The 20,561-nt window shown below is 43.1% G+C and overlaps 1 protein-coding gene across 2 annotated transcripts; it reads left to right on the top strand.

The window, feature by feature from the left end:
- The first annotated feature begins 4,512 nt into the window (after window positions 1-4,512).
- Window positions 4,513-19,794, top strand: fech (ferrochelatase). 2 transcript variants are annotated; one of them, XM_035391719.1, is made up of 11 exons: window positions 4,513-4,744; window positions 5,679-5,796; window positions 7,486-7,605; window positions 7,827-7,975; window positions 10,552-10,686; window positions 12,852-12,958; window positions 14,370-14,468; window positions 15,216-15,323; window positions 16,021-16,185; window positions 18,258-18,317; window positions 18,496-18,630. In XM_035391719.1, the coding sequence occupies exons 1-11, from the start codon at window positions 4,708-4,710 to the stop codon at window positions 18,628-18,630; spliced, it is 1,233 nt and encodes a 410-aa protein (XP_035247610.1). In that variant the 5' UTR covers window positions 4,513-4,707. The 2 variants fall into 2 exon arrangements, with proteins under 2 accessions (XP_035247610.1, XP_035247609.1); XM_035391718.1 differs by having other exon boundaries at window positions 4,514-4,744; window positions 5,649-5,796; window positions 18,496-19,794.
- Window positions 19,795-20,561: the final 767 nt, after the last annotated feature.

Genomic DNA, 20,561 nt, shown 5'->3' with positions numbered 1-20,561 from the left:
ATTTTTGTATCCTTGGTCAATTAAAGAGGCTGGAAAGTGGGGTTGGTATTGTGGCAGTGAGTTGTGGCTCTGGAAATATGGATCTGGCTGAGTTGGATGTCATTCTACTGCTACAGGCTCTAATTTTTCCTTGGTTTCTTCTCCATTTCTGTGGGCATCTCCATCATTGTAGTATGTTAGCGCTGAACCAGATTTGCAGTCCTACTGACTATACCCACTAGTTACACTGGTCCACTGCCAGAACTCCGAGGATGGCCCGCCGTTTTTTCCTGGCCAATGCCATAGCCAAGCAGCCTGCCATCTCACTACAGGGGTCAAGTTTTTGTGGCCCTTATCTGCAGTTTAAATGAATCTTGGTACATTTCCAAATTCACTCTACCATAATTGCTGCGTTTATCTGCCTGAGTTTAAAATGTATACCTGGGTCACTATCACTGCCATCCTGATAAAAAATGTTTTTTTTAATCTTCCAAAATCAACAACAAAATGACACACTCGGATACATTTCCTGAACTAATATGGTTGGTTTTTGACATTGAGAACTTTTAAAACATTCATGGGTCAGACACAAATAGAATGTTTAAAAAACAGAAAGACCAAACCCTTGGGCATGAAGCTGAATTTTTAATGTTACAGTGTTGTCTAATTTGTCCACATTATACCAAACAGGAACCACACCATTTGTTTGTGACAAATTTACAACACCATTAGATCAGATTTAGGATGGACTGTTTTTAATCACCATAACCTGTTAGTCTAGTGCCCTTGTGACTACCATCAGCACTCCCACCAGGACCAAGTTGAATGATACCAAAGTTGAGTAACTTTCTTATCCTTAGTCTCTGCAGACCAGTCCTGTTTTTATTGCACAACAAAATCAGACTCTTGAGACTATAATATGTTTCACTCAGGAGTAGGTGATGGGTTGGGAAAGCTTTGCCGATAAAATCTAAATTATGGAGATGCATGGGGTTGCTCTAGATCGCATAGCTCTGACCACTTTAGTTCTAGTTATGTAAAAATAAAATTTATATGAAACATTTATAAAATATCATAATATTGACTGAATATAAATAACATGCTATAAACATAGCCTGCCACACTTACACAGTGATGCTATGTGGTATATTATGTCTGTTTAGATCTATTTTGTGAATAGGGAGATTATCAGCAGCTGTATTTTTATGGATAGTCTTATGTTGATTTCTTGCTAATTTAGGGAAGCTGTACATCTCTGAAAAAGGGCCAAGCTGTTGATGAAAACATCTTGGCCAGGTAAACTCGTCTTGCTGAGTTTAGCAAACGCTCCTGCTTCTACCACATTTTTTGTATCTGGATATTTGTACTTGGTCAGAACATTTTTATTTTTAAGCTGGCTGACAGTTTATTTTTCATTGTAGCAATTTTTATTTTACTAAGATTTGGCATTTTTTGGGAAAGAAAGAACAGTTTCCAGATATATATGGAGTCAGAAATTGATGGCAAGATAATTTGCAAAATGAAAAACTACCAGCTTACCTGTTCAGTATTGACATTTTACAGCTGTGCCCTTGAGTTAATAATAAAGATTGTTGTGTCTCTGTGTTTTCATTTCTCAGGTTGATCTTTGGCAGCATAGACTGTGATCTCAGAAACGCAGCTGAAGGGCACAAACATACTGCAGAAAGAACAGGTGGAAAACACCACCAAAGAAAAGAAAGGGGCATTGTGTGAGAGAGTGGCGAGAGGGAGAGGTGCTGAGAGAAGGAGTAATGCTGGAGAAGGTATCCAATGAAAGCACAGTTGCAATGACCTGGTATCGAATCAGGACCCTGTCAACTTAAACTGTTGATGGAAAACGTGCAAGTTGGCATTTAATTGGCAGTAGCATTGCCTGGGGGGTGGGGGGGGGGGAGGGGGGTGTGAGTCAACGGTACATTTGTGTGCATACCTACATACCATTGATCCCATCTCCTCTGCCTCAATGTCTGTGCAGGTTTAACTGGTGGGTTGCAGTGTGAAAAAATATTCAATATGTTTGTGCTTAAGCTGCAACAAATGCCAGCTAGTCAGTACTGCCCACAGTTGTGCCCAGGGAGCTCATGTGGAGTATTGGAAAAAGTGGGCATGTGTAATACAGTATACTATCGTTTTCAGAAAGATGAAGAACTAAAAAAGGGAATGTAAGCCCATGCAAATTGGTTAATAAGAACAGCATGCTACAGAAAACAACCAGTTAGAAACTGTTGCATGAACAGCTGGATTCAGTGGTTTTGTTCAATCATAGTCATCTAGCCTGACTGGTCTCCAGGCTGATTAACACTTCCTGTGCCTCAGTGGCGTATGTTCCCCTGTTGCTGAAAGATTAAGTACCATCTCAGTTCAGATTACTTTCAAAGCATCAACGGAGTGGTGTGGAGCACGAACAGTGCCATTTAATATTACTCTGGTTTACCATTTCTGTGTCAATGCTACAATACCCTGCTTCTGTCCACTGAAAGTACTTTTGGGGTTTACAGTGGTCCCATTTTAGGGCCATTTGCTCTGGAAAATTGATGTTTGCTAACTGGAAAAAAAAATTAGGAGCACATCTACTAATTGGGATACATTAGTGTGTTCCTATTTTTTTCCAACTTAGTTAGCGTAGAGCTTTGACTATATGGAAGTTTGAGGTGAAGGAAAACAATGTCTATGAAAGATGTGCCAAATACCACTTTTTATCGTTTTTGAAAAATCTGAAAAAAAAAACAAAACATTTTTTTCAAATACCACAACATTTAACCACCCTCACAGGACTCATGTTTCTACCGCACTTTATAGCTTCAGTGCCTAAGGCTGTTGGTGGTATGGTAGTATGATGGGGTGATTCTGTTACTTGAAGTAAAGCAAAAAACGACTGTTTTTGACACGTTATTTCAAAATGTTTGAAGTGCGAAGTGATGTGTTGAAGCCACCCATAGGTGATCAGATCATGTCATCAGACTAACAAAAGCTTTGTCCTTTGGCCCCTGGGGGCCTTGAGCTGTGATGTGACTTCCGGGAACTAGTCCACCTAACACCAGCAGGGGGCGATGACAACCTGCTGAACAAGGAAGCGCTGTCACATGATGGAAAGAAGGATTGGGTTTTGAATATTTTTATACAGTCTATGGTTTGAATCCTGGCCAGAGGCTTTTCTGAGTGGAGTTTGCATGTTCTCCCCGTGCCTGCGTGGGTTTCCTCCGGGTATTCCGGTTTCCTCCCACAATCGAAAAACATTGACAGGGCATTGCTGCAAATGTGCATGCAAACTCAGTCAACTTACCCGGTATAAATAAATAAAAGTTAATAAATAAATATAGGTGCCACTATATTCATGCTGCTTCAATATAAATACAAAAAATTTACTTAGACAATATTGTTAAAGGTAAGGAATTGCATCTTTGACAATAATATTAATGCAAATATTCTGTGTAAAATGTGTTTTAGAAATTGAAATCAAACGGTGCATGCCAGCAAAATATATAGAAATGTAGGCACAAAATCGGAATGTGAATGCTCAGAATTGATCATTTATATGATTCTCAGTATTGCAACTTTATGCCATGTTTTTGCCATTAATTGATTTATTGTAAGAACACCATTCCTCTGCACTTTCCTTAATCGCAGAAAACTTAATCTAAATTTCTATCGCTGCAAATTATTTACCATTCCCAATTAGATGGCATATTTTGCTGGCATGCACCGTTTGATTTCAATTTCTAAAACACATTTTACACATTATGTCAAATGAAAACATCATTTTAACCAGGAAAACAATATATCAAAAATTTTGAGTTTATGAAATAATTGATTTTTCTAGACGAATCAAGATATTTCATCAAGTGCTTGCAAGTCATTTAAGGTGAATGCCTTTTGTTTTGTTACGTCGGGTTCAGGAGATTCGGTAGATGATTGCCAAATAAGAGAAAATCCCCCTTATTAGCATGTCGAGCATTTCTACGTTAACAGCTCTGCGCCCGAATTATTATATCTTCTCATGTTCTCGTCACTTTGCTTTATATTTTATAAATGTTATTTGAATTAAGTAACCTAAAACACCTATGGCCGGTTGTTCCGCGGTAAAAGTAGAAGAAGTTATTCTAAACAAAGAGAAAACAAGTTATTCTAAACAAAGTTTCAATTTGACATTTATTATCATTATTATTATTACCATTATTATTATTATTATTATTATTATTATTATTATTATAGTGACAGCTGTAGTAGCGGTGGTGGTGTAGTGATAGAACTGGGAGTAGAAGTGGCGGTTTTGCTGCAAATCGCAGCATTGTAACATCGAGCTGAAATTGTGGAATTTTAATAAGACAATGAGAAATGGTAATATTAAGAAAGGTGAGTTTTTGCAGCCTGTGTGAATAAACTGCAAATATAATTGTATTATTTCCCTATGAACTGCAATTTACAATACAGAGGGGCTTTATGCCCAATCTGGAGAGTAATGTCACCTTCATTACTCAAGAACGTGAGAGTAGGAGGAGTCCCGTACAGTGGGGGAGGGATCCCATCATCCACCGGCGTGACATTGGCAGTGAGCGCTCTGTTCATGTCTCAGGAATTGAGGAAAAGCAGCATTCTCCTGTCTTTAGGAGGATATTGGAAAACGGTAGTTACGGGCAAATATTACCTGGAACTCAATTCAGTCAGTTTTTCAGTCGAGGAGGACCACTTTGCCTAAGCACAGTCATCATGGCAGGCTTGGGGAGCGCAAGACGTATGTTCCAATGTAAGTTTTAATGATAGTTATTGCTTTTTTAATGCAGATAAAAAAGTTTTTTTAACTAACAGATGGGATTTTGCATTGTACTATATCTAAACAGTTGTGAATTGCTACAGTATTTACTACGTTTCCAGTTTCAGTATGTTATCCCTTACACCAGCTGTGGGCATTTAAAAACCGTACTATTAACAGTCTTATTTCCCTGTTCACAGTATCTGACTATCAAGCCTTTATCGAATAGTCAGCCTGCTAGTTCGTGAACTTGCATTGCTGTTTTAGTTACTCGAATTGCAAATGTATAGCTGAGTTAGCTAGCGTGCCATAATGTTATTCATTTAGCCAGTGGGCTAGCTACCTAAGGTAAAACCCAACCGGGAAATGGGTAAACGCTAACTTAGCTTCATAAGACCAATCGACTTGCTGTGACACTTAGATAATTAGATTCAGATAAGTATGCTTCATTACGTTTCTGATGATGATGTTAGGTTAGTGGTTCGAACTGTTTAGTATAACGCTAGCCAGGGCACACGAAAGCTAGCCATCAGTACACTTGAACTATTAGCTAGCTAGCGAGCTAATGTATGTGGGGTTTACGTAAGAGATTCAAACATTTGCTTGTTATAAATAAACAATGCTCATGTTTATGAGTTTGATTGTCGTTATAAAGAAACGGTATATTTATTGTTGGTCTTAAAGTTAACCGTGCATTTTGCGAAGTTATACAACGTATGGTGCGAGGCTTGCATAACTATGTGCGCCGCTGCGCCCCTCCGTGCCTGTAGCTTGCTAGTGCACCGCGGTCTAATGACAGTTCAGTTCCTGTTCATGAGGACAGTAGCTAGTCCATGAGGTGAAAGACGTCGAATTAACTTGAACAGATACCACTGCTACAGCCCACTAAATAAAGCAGTGGGTATTTCCCCTCCTTTCTTTTCCGTAGTTGCCCGGACCAGTACTCCCACCATTCTTTGTGTCAATGGTTCATTCAGATGGCAGTCCACGGCCGCTGCTGCAGCCATTGCAAAACCAGAACCAGCCCCTCATTTTCAGGAAAGCAGGTAGAGTTACGCAAGCCCCGCTCAGTAATTCCATTGCATTACTGATGCGCTCAGTTAATCAAGGGGTCACTTGCATAGGTTATGTTTTTTTGTTTTCTTTATATTTGATTATTAGTAATATGGAGTACTCATGATAAGGGGTAATGTGTGGCCTTTGAAATGGGAGTCTTTAACCTTGAAATCAAATGTATAGCCTCACTCTGTTCCATTATTTGCCTCAAAACATTTTTCTGTTCATCTGTCAGGAGAAGGAACCCTTCCACAGGGTTTATACACTGTAATGGGCACTATTTACATCACTACTGAAGAGTGTGCTTATATAGTTTGTCCATTGTAAGGGCCCTGTTTCATGGAATGAACTATGGCATATCTAAGTTTTATAATAAAATGTGTATTTATGTTCTGAGTGAGCAATATGGATAATTTTTGCAGAGATCCAATTGAGTTGTAGCATGCACATGATCTGACAATAGAAAGCAAGTGTGAATTTTTGATATTTAATTGAAAGTGATACTCACAGATGGAGAAGCCAGGTTAAGCTGCAGTCATCATCACTCTAAAGGAACTCAATTTGTGGGTTTTATAATATTGTTTCATTTTTAGTATTTGTCTTTGATTGGCCCAAATCGTTTTTTTGTGTGCTGACTATACAATGGCAGGTGCAGTATAGAGCATTCAAGAGTTTGTGGTCTAAAGCAAAAAAATGCATTTCGTGTAACTCCTGGGAGGCTGTACAAGTGAAAATATTTTAGCGTTTATTCAGAATTATAAGCATACATTTCAGTTTTTGTGTTGTGCTTTTTTCAATTACCACTGTAGGACTGGGGGCATGGTCTCATCTTCATACTATGTAGGCCTATTATGTGTGACACATTGCATTTTAAAATTAGAAAGTTATTCCTGCAAGCACCACTGTTTTGGACACAGTCCATTCAGCATTGTCCTTAAGTGACCTCTGGCCACTGAATGGCTCTGCTGGAAAAAGGCTCTTGGCGCCTGCCTTGAAAGTGGAGAACTGTCCAGTGTTTCCTGCATGAGAGAATTGTTCACCCTCGAGTGACTGAAGCAAACACAGCCAAATAGAAGTACAGTGAGTGAGATGAAGATTGTGTTAATTGTCACTAAGTTACTGAGTTACCAAGTTTAAAGAATGGATCGCTCACACCACCAGAAGGAAGTCTGGTAAATTCCCTGTCCCACTTACGCTTGTTTGCCTTTAACGCTGTGCATTTTTAGGGTTTTACGAAAGTTGCAAGTTAACATAACTGAAGAATTTCAGGCTTCCAGCATTGCGTTTGGTTATAGTGAGGTAAGGATGAACAGTAATGTAAATTCAGTGACATCAGCAATTGCAGTCTCCTGTGTAAGAGGTATTGAATGCACAAAAGCTCTTATCCCAATATCCACAGAACCTTATTTATTTTTTTTTTTTAAACTTATTTTACTAATTATTTATTTGTTAAATTTCTTTTTTCTTTTTAAAATTTGTAATATTTTCTGTTACCGAACTATGCATACATTGGTTTCTGTTTGTATCTTCATTTCTGTAAATTTTCTACTTCATTCACAAAGTAATTTTTTTTCTGTTCTTTAGTAATTCACTACCAAAAAAATAAAAATTAATCACAGAAGAAAAAAAATTGCCAGCGAATGTCAGACTGTATGTACATCAGTTCCCTTTTCCTACAGAAAACCTAAGACCGGAATTTTGATGCTGAACATGGGTGGACCGGAGAAGCTGGATGATGTTCATGACTTTCTGTTTCGCCTTTTCATGGACACGGATTTAATGACGCTTCCGGTGCAAAAGTAAGAAATGGCTTTAATGCTCGGTAACCAGGAAACATAGGAGGGATTTGAAGTTCGTAGAGTTGCTATGCCGTAGTACTTATTTGCAAGTAAACATTGCTGTTCTTGTGCTTTGTCTTGTCAGTCGTTATGTGGTGTTTGCTTGCAAAAGTCCAGGAAATTAATATAAATGAATTAGTTAATATTTTGATGAGTTTGTTTTTTTTCCCCTCCATAAACAGTAAACTGGGACCTTTCATTGCCAAGCGACGCACCCCTAAGATTCAGGAGCAGTACAGCAGGATTGGGGGCGGCTCCCCCATTAAAAAGTGGACCACGGTGCAGGGGGAGGGCATGGTGAAGCTGCTGGACGAGATGTGCCCGGACACAGGTGAGGCCACCTCTCCCACGCAGATTACTTTCAGTCCCGTTCCAGGAGGTGGGACTCCAGCCTTTGTTTTGTTTCGTCAGGTTCACTCTGGCTTTTTTTTCTGGTTCGCCATCACAGCCATCTGTCTGAAGTTTCTTGTGTTTGTATTGAGGGAAAACTTTGTTGAGTCCCTGTGTTGCTGTTATTTTACGTTCATTGTGGTAGTAACCTAACCGAATTTGTCCTGATTCATTTTTTCATATTATAAATCATACTATTCAGAATTATGTAAAACTCTTCAAAAGCAGTCTTCTGATTTGCCATTGTAATACAATTCTCATAATTAATTTCATAGATTTAAAAGGTAACTGGCACCACAGGAACACCACTGTATGTGGATTACACAGCTCTTTGGAGAAATTGCTGCTTGAATTCTGTTATGACTTGCCAGCGATTGTACTTTTAGTTTAAAAAAGGAACCGAGGCATCTGGCCCCCTCGCTTCTTCTGTGGAAAACCACCACCGATGACTTTGCAAAAGCAAAAACAAACAGACTGTTAAGCCTTCTAGAGAACAGACACGTTTGTGCAGAGGATGGATTGCATGATATGGGGGTGCCCTGAGGTCAGCCACAAGCTTCTGATATGACAGGATAGGCTGTTCTGAACCCAAGCTATAGGACTTTACCCCACTCTGTACAAGCTCATGAATACTATCACACAGTTCTGACAGAGACCGTCCTGTGCACATTTCAGAAGCTTACAGAAACTAGAGGGGGAAGTGGGACTTTAAGGGAACAAAACTGGTATGCATTTTGTGTGTGTGTGGTCCACAAGTACTTGGGCAATGACACAATCTGTTATTTTGTGTCTGTCCTACAGCACATTGGATTCTAAATGGAACAGTGAGCGTAAAGTGCTGATTATACATGTTAATTTAAAGGTATTTACACCCATATTTTGACTTCTGGAGTTGTCTTCGGGTAAACTACAAACAGCCAAGTTGATATTTCCTGTTATAGTGTTTGTCTGCCATTTGTACTATAAAGCTAGAACCAGGTTGGGTCAATTTTTTCCGGTTCTGCAAGGTCCCCCCCCCCCCCCCCCCCCCAAGTAAAACTAGAGCTTTCTTACTAGACATAGTAAGCCTTCACCTCTGCGTTTTTATGCAAATGAGCTTGTCGCATTGACCAATCATTGTTCATCTTCGGCTTTTAAGCAAAACTTGTCAGACTCGAGCAGGAATGATTAATGTGCCATTGTGCTCCCCTTCTTCCTCGTTCTTCTGCTCTGTTTGAGTCTCCTGGCTCTCAGCGGAGCAGCCAGTTATGGCGTGCAGACGCCCAGGCGAGAGTGAGGTAGGGCAGGCAGTGCAGGGGAGGAGCGGCCTCCCTGGCCTGGCTCCAGCTCTAGGGCGGGAGAGCACCTCTCCCTCAGCCTGTGGGAGCATAGGGCCGGGGCAGTCTGCTGTGGGCTGATGCACTCCCCTAAAAGGCGTAGGTCGTAGCCTGCTCCTTAGCGATTAGATAAAAGCAGCGGCTCCGCCCCTCCTACTCGCTCGGACACGCCCTCCAGCTCACTGATTAGCTGAGAGAGGGCTCCTGCTAATATTCCACTCTTTTTTTAATCCACCTCATGTATCAATTTAATGTTCTTGGTGACTGTAAGGCATTGGGTCAGTCATGCATGTTTTTATTGCATTTCTATTTGTTTAAACATGTACAGTCTGTGGGTAAAACTGACCTTTGTACCTTTTCAGCAGTGTCACTGTTTGGCTGTCCCTCACGCCATTAAAGCAAACATAGTGTTTGCTTTCATTTGTGTTTTCATCAGTGTTTTCAATTTCTGTGCCTGGATAGGATGGAAAGCTTAATAATTAATATATAAGTGAAAAGATGGTGATTTTTGCTGGCAAACCTGAATGTTGGTTCATTAAAATTAAATTGCAGCTAAGTCATGTAATTGGTTTCAGAGATAGTTTGTGGATAAGGTTAAAAATGGTTTAATGACTTGTTTACTGTTAGGCAGTTTCAGAAGATACCTCTGTATGTTAATGAATGGCCCCTGGTCATGTGGTACCAGTACACAGTGCCTCTCTTCTGGATCAGACGTCACAGTGTCTATTTAGCTCAGTTCGAGTCTAACCCATAGATTACATTATGTAACTGCCACTGGCTATAGCTAAATCCTATAAGAGCAGCTAAACCTTCTTTGTAAATGCTTGAGAACCTTATCCACACTAGAAATGGCCCCCTGCTCCGGAAAAGTAAAGCTTTTTGACTTCCTGCATCATGCTCGTCATCGCTGCCCCAAAACCAACAAAGGAAGAATCCTCCTGCACTAGAAATGTGATCAGCCTGGAGTTTGGAGTCTGGAGTTTGGAGTCCTTAGACTTTGCAAATTGCTTTCAGTTCTATAAAGAGAAAACTGAAGGAACGGCTATTGTGGAGAAAACCTCCTGTCACTGACAGAAAATTTTGAGCGCACCTGTTTTCTGATTCCAGGCCGCAATTTTTTCTACCTGTAGCCAGATGATGCCTTTGCCGGTGACGACAAACAATTTAATGTTCTTTTTTCTCTCCTCTCCTTCCCTTGAAGCTCCACACAAGTTCTACATTGGGTTCCGGTACGTTGACCCGCTGACTGAGGCGGCCATTGAGACGATGGAGAAGGACGGGGTGGAGAGGGCGGTGGCTTTCACTCAGTACCCCCAGTACAGCTGCTCCACCACAGGTACGGCCGTGCAGGGGAAATTCACTGATCGCTTACAGTATGTACGGATCAGTTTATGGCTCACCCTCAGGGAGTAAGAGCAATCCACATGATATAAAAGTCTGTTTTGGAATGTGGATGTTTTCCGCCTGTAGGGTGTTTTACAGAACCGTGCCTCTTATCAGGCCCCCAAAGGAGAACAGACTGTTTACTGTGCTGGCAGGGAAGTTTTCAGAAAGTGACAATGCCATTGCCCTGATAACACTGTTGCAATCATTCTGCTGCCTCAGTGGAATGCTCCCAGAACTACAGTGTAGACATAGTATTGCGTAACCTTAGGTTTTCCATATAGTGTAATTATGTCTAGTGCTGCTGGAAAGCTGATGTCATAGGAAACAAGTTGGCGTCATTGAATGTGTGTACATTGGGCGCTGAAAGATCTTGGAACATTGTAGTCCCTCATTTGCAGTCTCCATCTATGTACAACTGTTGGCACAGAGGATAACTTAAAACATTATTTTGGAGTCGGATAACATTACAGTAATTACAACCAATGAAAAAATGGTTAGAATAAAAAAAAAAAGAATAAAAAATGAACGTTGAGGTGTGTGTCCCACACCCAGACCCCTCCCTCTGTGCTGTCAGGAGCTGATAATGACTGGAGCCTCTCCTCACAGAACGAGTTCCTGCTTCACATGTATTTCCTCTTCCTTCTTATCTCCCATCTGCATCGCTATGTCAGGAAGAATTCTCATTTAAAGGAAGTGACATCATCACCATCAACTAGCCAGAGTCAGCCAATAGTGTTTGCCAATGACAAAGTAAAAGCCAGACTCACCCCTCCTTTTCCCCAAAATAGAACAAGCGGCCATCTGGCTTTTGATGAGCAAACCCAGCATGATTATAACTGAGGCAGCATTTTTGGCCGTTTGATTCAACAGACAATGCACAAAGGATTTTAAACAGATTAAGGGCAGAATAAAAGGGATTTTCTCAAGTTTAAAATGAGATCGGAAATGAGCTTTTCAATTCCTTCAGGATGAAATGGCTGTTTTTAAAAAAAAAAATTTTTTTATCATGAGATCCGGTGAGCAGGTAGCGTGATGATAGATGTTGAGATCATTCAGCATCTATAAGAGGAGAGAAGGCAGAGGGAGAGGGTTGGCATTGTGTGGGGAGCGGGGGAGGAGGGTTTGTCTGGGGAGATGATTGGCTAATGCGTATGAGGACTCCATCGTGAAAGAATTGCAGATGTCAGCACCCTTCCTGTGAAGAAAGTGCAATGTGGTCCTGTTGGCAGGAAGGGCATCATTTAGCCACGGGCTAGGAGAGGATAGCCTTTGTCTGAATGACTAATTGACTATCCCCAGCATAGTGGGCGGTTAGCTAATTAGCAATTCAGTACACTGAGCCACATCAATCATCACTCCACAAAACCAGTCTAAATAAACGCTACTACGAATAACGGCTGCTACTGGGAAGAAAATGCATACAACCACAAATTCTTTACATATGGGTAAATAATGCACAAACGCTGGTTAAAAACAGACACCTGGCCCCTTCAGTGATGATCAACACAGCCCATGCGCACCTGAAGATAATGGAATAAAAAAAAAAAAGACAAGAAATTGGAAAACAAACTTAAACATGAGAAGCAACGAAACAAACATGGCCGCAGAGCTACTGTAGTTCTCAGCTACAGCACCTGTGCATGTATGGATCTAAAAACATGGCTATGCTGCCTGACAGCAGAGGCCCTTCTATTAGCTGGGATCACTGGCACAGTTACAAAGATGTAAATGGCACAGATGTGTATTTACTGCCATTGGTGAAGAGGTGAATCCTAATAGAGCTAAGACCACATGCAGATTTGTAATCATTTTGTTTTATCTTCCTTTATTTGCCATTTTTAGCTGCCACTTGGCTCTTGCCACCACAGTCTCAACTTAAATACTAAGCCTTCTCCATGTCACAGTATCTACAGCAGCATTCAGTAGCCTCAGACGAGCTTTTGTTTGTGTACAGCGATCTGCGTTATGGCCTGAATTTAATCCTGGCACAGAAATGAAGCACCTCTTGCTAGGAGCATGCGTTCTCTATAAGCTGGACTGTTTCTTTGATTGTTTTTGGCACATTCTCTTGGTGGTGGTGATGATGGTGATGGTAATGATGTTTCTGTTTAACAGGGAGCAGTCTGAACGCCATCTACCGGTACTACAGCAACAGAAGGGAGCGGCCCAAAATGCGCTGGAGCGTGATTGACAGATGGCCCACACACCCACTCCTCGTCGAGGTGAGTGACAGGCAGAGGGGCGTGGTCACAGCCTCGTTCACTGACATGGAGAATGGACAGCTGAAGGGGGGAACCTGCAAAACCCAAAGAGCCTGATTCTGTCTCTCCACCCAACGCTGATTCCTATCCTTAGACCCCCTTAGACTTCCCAGTGGTCATCGATCTGAGCCTCGCGCTGTTTAGCCAGCTCCACTAGAGCGGAACTCTGTCCGAGGCCCAGCAAGCTCAGCTCCAGCAGCACCGTTGCCATAGAGACCCTGACGGTCCTTAATCATGGCTGCGAATCACCAGCTGCTCCTTGAGGGTTATTTTTGGCCGGAAAACAGCGTGCGCTAATCTGCAGTCTTCTCCCGACACTTCTGAGATGAATAAGGGCGACTCGGATTGGCCCGACTCAACGCCGGCATGCCCGGTGTTCAGTGCGTCTGCTGAGCCCTGAAGATGAGAGGAGAGCTCGCTAATTCCTCTGTGACTCTCTCGTCTGATACTGATTCACACGCTTCATGGAATGCTTTTGTTTGTTGTTTTTGTTAATGTGTAGAGATAAGACATCATTAATGGGATCCATAGCCAGTGAGAGTGATGGGATTTTTTTTCAATGAATTATAGATCAAACTTATTATTTTAATGAATTAAAGATCAAACATCGGATATTACGTCAGATTGTGATTAATGTGGCTACCTTATTGATCACATTAAAGGATTGTGTATTACACTTCCCTGTAGTATATTAATGCCATCATGAAAAATATTTACAAAATAAGATATTTAAATTTAAAAAATAATCAAATCATCACTTCCTGTGATCTCTTCCTAATGAACCGTTTCTGCATATATTTGTGCAAAAAACAATTAAATATGTCAGAGCTGTTTAATTCCAGTCAAGCCTTTTGTGGTAGAACAAATGACACTATTGCAAGAACCTGAATTCCAAATGATTTATCATTTTCCAGATTTATACACGTTTGTAATGAATGCATGAGATTCATTACGTGTTCTAACAGAGGGCAGTCTTTAGACCAGAAGACTGTTGTACCCTGGATACTGTACACTGCTGTCTTCAGACGGCTGTTTTCATTTATGAATGCTCTGCAGGTGGATGCACAAATGAAAGGACTCTTGGCTTGAAAATCCCGTTTGACCATAGCATCACTAATGATGGCAAAATGAGGCTTTATGAATCCTAAATTGGGTGTATTTGAAAAGGAGCAGTTAAAATCTTTCCACAGGACACGGCTGTGGTTCAGTTGGACGAGTCTGTGGTAACACTGATATGATAACTCCAGCCTGAAGGATTCACTTGAAGGCCCCTAAGAAGGACAGAAGTTGTGATGGTGTGTAGGCGTTAGGAGCCCGTTTGTGTGTGAGGGAGCGATGCTCATCCCTCTTTTTCTCTGTCGTTTCCTCCCAGTGCTTCGCCCAGCACATCCTTAACGAGCTGGAGAAGTTCCCCGCAGACAAGAGGGACGACGTGGTCATCCTGTTTTCGGCGCATTCGCTCCCCATGTCTGTGAGTACTGCCGCCTGATTGGTGGAGGGCTGCGTCTGTCTCCCCGGACGCTGTTCCCGCGGCCCCAGGCAGTCTGTGTCTCTCCCTGTCGCTCTGTCCACCTGCCTGCAGGAAGAGCCACTGGCCTGTCCCGCTGGCTCTGCGTGTGGCTGATGGCTGTACCGCACTAATGCATGCAATGGCACTGTGCTGAGCTACACAGTGTGGAGGGAATGTTCTTCACCTGGTCCCTGTGAATTGTGTGCTGTGAGCGTTCCAACACAGAGTTTCCCTCTTTGCTAAAGCCAGTGAGTGTGCTTTTACCCTTAAACGTACACATGCTCAGAGTGCAGTGGGCCTTAAGAGGTCTGAAAAGGCTTATGTGGGAAATAAATCCAATGAGATGCTTTGGTTGTATGCAATTGGCATTTAAGTCACCTGATGTGCCAGAAAAATAGTTTACTTGAGGAACATTTTCAAGTAAGTGCATGTAATCGTCATTTATCATGCATTATGATTATTATATCATTAAACGTTTAATTTCCTGTTTTAGCTAAACACAAAGATGCTGCCACAGAGCTAATTACGGATATTTTGCCCACAGCAGCATTAGATGGTGTAAAAAGAGAGCCCTACTCTCGGAGTCTGTTTGTGTTTGTCACCGCGGCGGGGTCTGGATCTCTCCTGAGTGCTGACACCTCTGAAAGGTGCCGCTTAGACCTCAAGGGGGGGTGGTAGTCAGCAGCGATGTGGTCTGTGTTCCTGCAGGTGGTGAATCGAGGTGACCCTTACCCCCAAGAGGTTGGAGCCACGGTACAAAGGGTCATGGAGAGGCTGCAGCACTGTAACCCGTACCGGCTCGTCTGGCAGTCCAAGGTAGCGCATGTGCAGGCCGCCAGCACTGTCTTCAGTGTGCTGTGGGTCTGAAATTTGATTTCATTTGGGCAAATGGTCACTTGTCACCCTTCATTTCATAGGAATCTTGCGGTTGTGGAATAATACATAGCCAGTGTGAATAGAAATACACTCGCTAATAGATTTGATGCTACCCCAGGCCTAATCTGAGCTCTCGGTGGTTGAGATCATTATCAATGTGGGGAAAAGCAATAGCACTGGTAGACTATAATGAGTTCATTCACTCAATGGTTCTGCAGGATGTGGGACAACACTGCCATCTGGTGGTTATGAAGCATAGCTGCGACAGAAAATTCAGTTTAAACTATCCTTTGTTAGCAGGCATAACAGAGTTTGTTTGGTTTGACACACCTGTTAGTCAGTTCCTTTCAAGTACTCCATACATGTTAAGACCACTGAAACATTTTTGCAGAAATGGGTTGGGCAATTTTAAACATTAAGTCACAGGCTCAATAATAGTGACCGAGGCTGTTAATTGTTACTGTTGTAAAGCAGCAATCACAGAAATGATCATATTACATCATCATTTCCTTCCATTTTTTTCTCACTTTACTATGAATTCAAGAAAAGAACCCTGATTGAAAAGAGGTGGATTTCAGGATAATGAGATTGTTTCTGATACTGGCCGCTCTCTCTCTCCCCCACCCGTCGCCTCCAGGTGGGTCCCATGCCCTGGCTCGGCCCGCAGACGGACGAGGTCATCAAGGGGCTGTGCCAGCGGGGCAAGAAGAACCTGCTGCTGGTGCCCATCGCCTTCACCAGCGACCACATCGAGACGCTGCACGAGCTGGACATCGAGTACTCCCAGGTGCTGGGGGAGGAGGTCAGTGTGGAGCAGCCCCACAGGGAGACGCCCTCACTGCTCCGGATGCATCAGTGTCGCGTGCTGTGCGCTTCCAGCGATGAGACTTCTGATGCATCCAGTGCTTACTTAAACCTTTGTCCTCTTACATCATAAATATGTGATCAGAGTGTTCTGACCGGAACATTCTAATGCTGATGTAACAATCACTACTGGTTAAAAAAAATACACTCTTCAAAGGGTTAAGGCATGAGGTCACAAATCAGACTAGAATGTTCTTAACTGAACATTGCAATGCTGATGTAACAGTCATTACTTGTAGCTGAAACTGGACTTAGACTGACTTAGAATTTTGAAAAAACATTTTTAAAAAACTATTCTTCGAAAGGTTAAAAACACAACTGCCACACAGGTGCTCTTTCTATCGGTGTTGTCTTTCTGCTCTTACTGGATGAGTTCAGGACATGGAGAATGGAAGCCCATGGCTAGATGAGACTCTTACAGTGAGATGCTTTTGAATACGGGCCCTGTTTAAGGCAGAACAGCGTGTGCCCGCTCAACATGTCCGTCATCTTCTGCTCTAATCTTCATTTGAGGCACCTTGAAGAAAATTAGACTTATTTGTTACAATTTCTTTATCAGCATATGGGATCCAGGAAGCCTTAGATGAGCACATTCTTCACCTGAGCACTTCTCATTACAAGGAATCAGTTTGGAGCAAGGAAGCACCTTTAATCTCTTTAATTAAAAGTCATGTGATTAGAATTTTGTCATATATTGAGCCGCATTCTCAGTTGGAGGTGGATGTGGAACTGGAGTGAAAGGGAAGGTGTTGCAGTGGGGTCTGAATGGTTGTTACTCTGGTATGGGTTCACTCAGACTGGAACAAGGTCAGAGTTTATGAGTGAAGAGTCAGCCCTAGATCTGTATACACCCCAGCATGTAATGATTAATGAGGGGAGGAGATGTCTTTCAAACCTGCTGCAACCAAAGGTACAGCTCTGTCTTTAAATCGGCCAGTGTTTTCGTCTTCCCAAAAGACGAAAGCACCGGCTGATTTATATGAACTCAGAAGCAGAAGCATACAAAAAGTTGGTAAAGTGGGATTTAAAAAAATCTGTACAATGCATGTACATGTGAGTGGGCAAATTCAAGTGCGTGTGAGTGTATTTTCAGAGGACAAGTCATGGCTGTGTGTGTATATGTATATATTCTCTGATACTTATTCCTGTGGGGTGTAAGTGTGTGTGTGTGTGTGTGTTTGTGAGAGTGTGTTTACTCATTCCTGTGGGGTGTAAGTGTGTGTGTGTGTGTGTGCGTGTGTGTAAGTGTGTTTGTTGTTTTCGTGCTCATTACTGTGGGGTGTAAGTGTGTGTGTGTGTGTGTGTGAAAGTGTGTTTGTTGTTTTCGTGCTCATTACTGTGGGGTGTAAGTGTGTGTGTGTGTGTGTGTGTGTGTGTTTGTTGTTTTTGTGCTCATTCCTGTGGGGTGTAAGTGCCCTGGTGTAAGTGCTGCTGGCCTGTGCTCTCAGTGGCACCTCCCAGACCGCAGATCCATACGCCGGTGCCTAACCCACTGCAGCCGCTCCCTCCCATTGATCCTGCCCTGATTGGAGGAGGAGGGCTCACCGTGGTTATGTTTCCACGGTTACTGGAAGTGGCCCAGGAGGGGTGGGCTGTGGAACCTGATACCCCTTATGTGGGGAAATGATGAAGACCTCGGCTCTCTGCTCCCATTAAATAGCTGGTCCATACTGGTATTGGTGTCAGTGCTTCAGGGGATTGGCATGCTGGGTGGGTGGTTACTGGCATCAGGTTGCTGTGAGTTCACACTTTTACTTCCATCTTTGGTGTTTGTGCTTCGAGAGTTGATCCGGTTATCTCTGCCACCATGGCCGCTGTTCACACCAGCTTAGAACCAGTTGTGCAGCCCCGTTAATACCGGTGATACATCACGCATTTCCCACAATGCAGAGCTGAGCCCAGAGGAACCCACTGTCAGGAGAGCGTACACATTGTAACCATTTGAATGAAACTGAGGACATGGAAATGTGTAACTAATTCATTCATTTTTATTTTTTTCCATTTCCACAGTGCGGTGTGGAGAATATCCGCAGGGCAGAATCCCTGAACGGTAACCCCCTGTTCTTCAAGGTGAGAGCCAAGGCACCGAGTGGACTCCAGTTGTGAATAGAAGACTGTGGATTTGAAACACTGTTGTTGCACATTTGAACACCTGCATTATGTAAATGTGAAAATGTGTAAACGTGAGCTCTGTGCTTCTCCCTGAATGAGGCTTTGCGCTCACGGTGATTATGCTAACGTTTCACAGGCGCTCGCCGACCTGGTTCGGTCTCATCTGAGATCCAACGAGCTGTGCTCCAGGCAGCTGACCCTGCGCTGCCCCCTGTGTGTGAACCCCACCTGCGGCCAGACCAAGGCCTTCTTCTCCAGCCAGAAGCTCTGACCCAAACCCCCAACACCCCCAGACCCCCCCGACTGCAAAGGAAAAAGGACATGCCCCAGAGTTAACACAACAGCACCAGGAAACTTGTTGGAAAGGACAAGCTGCACAGTCTCCCCTCATCCCTCCCAAAGTTAAAGAAATAAACAACGTGCTTTTCTCAGTTTTAACAGCACTAACATTCCAGTGCATCTTGGGAAACCGCATTCCTCCTTTGTTGAATAGGATTTTAAAAAGTAACCCCTTTCTGCTAGCAGAATCATCTGGTCATTTCCCCTTTCACTCTACGGATTCCCCTTCAGAGAGCTGTGAATGAGGCCCCCAGCAGAGCGGGCTCATCCGGGCTCTGTGTCTCTCTGCTGCTCCCTGCTGTTTCTCTGGGGAACTCACACGCATACATGCTGTCAGAAGGAGATCTTCTTGCAGACAGGAGGATCTCACCGGCCACAGTGACCCTCTGTCTGTGTGGGCAGACAAGGCAGCGGCTGTCCCAGATGAACTGTGTGTTTATGGGAAAAGGACGTCCCTCTGCTGGAAGTGGGTTCAGGTGGAGATGCTGGGCCGATTCTGACTCTGCTCTCATTCCTGCCCGGGCCCGTTAGCGCTAGCTTTACGCCATCGCACAACAGCATGCGCACAGCCACTCCGAAGGACAGACAGACAGACGGACAGAGCGCTGCGGCCTCCAGGACCAGTGACACCCTTACCTGTGTGCACGGACAGACAGACAGACAGACAGACGAACCCCTCAGTGTCGCTCACTGTTGTTTATTCCCTGAGCAAACCTGAAAAGAACACACCTAACCATGTGCCTTCACGCTCCCCTCGCCAAGGCATAGCTGCCACATGACCGCGTAACGCACATAACCTGTTACCACCGTAGGCAGATGGGAGAGAGAGAACGTGCTTACTGAGCTCTGTTCATTTCTTTTCCACGTCATACCCGTGTGCACATTTCTTTTTTTTAATACTGCTGTTGAACATTCACAAGTAGTTGAGCTTAACTTATTTTATTTATATTTTAAAATGAGCCATTTATACATGTTAATTTTGTTTACTCTAAAGAACCTTAACGAGTGCTTCCCAAAGTCTTCTTTCTTTGCATAAAAACAGACCGCATCAGCAACTTAATGTGAGTTAATACAGTAAAGTGCATTCTCACCTTCACTGTAATCTGTTTTTCATTGTCCCCCTCGCTTTTCCCAAGTGGGCCGTAGATGTTGTTGATTAAGGTGGGTGAAATTGGGGGCCCTGGTTTAGGGCCGCTGCTCTCAGTGTGCGTCCGAAAGGGAGCACAGCGAAGCGAAAGTGAACCCCCCCCCCCCCCCCAATGTGGGGGTGTGTGCTGGGCTGGGACGCTATTGGTAGGGGCTGGGCAAGGTTTGGGTGCGGTTGGGGCTATGGGTTGGGGGGGGGGTTTCATGGGAGATTGAAATGAGAATGGACGAGCAGGAAAGTGAGGGAGGATGAGAGGAGGGGTTGAATTGGAAAGGGCAGGAGGGGGAAGAGGGAGAAAGTGACACTAAGAACATATGAACTGGGGTCAGAAGTGTCATTCTGTAAAAGGGAGGACTACTAAAAGCAGCTCAGTCACATGCCTTGTTAGGTTGTCTTTTAATTGAAACCTGGGGGTTGTTTTCTGAGAAATGGTCAATTCTCAAACTTACTGTTATCATGCTGATCAGATGATAAAACCAGATTTTAATACCATGGTTTGCCTTGTGATGTATTTTATCTAGGATGGTGCAGTGGGCAATGTTTAAAAACCAGAGCCTGAGTGAAGGAGATGCATCCTGCCAGGTTCAGTCTTTGCAGTGTACTTCACCCAGTGAAGAAAACAACTGATCAATACTTAATACAACAGGTAATTGATTTGAGTTGGTAAAGCTTAAATTTCTTCTGTCAAACACTATATAGCAGGCTATTAGCTAATG

Source organism: Anguilla anguilla, chromosome 14 (genome assembly GCF_013347855.1).
Source record: "Anguilla anguilla isolate fAngAng1 chromosome 14, fAngAng1.pri, whole genome shotgun sequence".
In the NCBI taxonomy this organism is placed as follows: domain Eukaryota; kingdom Metazoa; phylum Chordata; class Actinopteri; order Anguilliformes; family Anguillidae; genus Anguilla; species Anguilla anguilla.
This window is presented reverse-complemented; position numbering and strand designations above follow the sequence as displayed.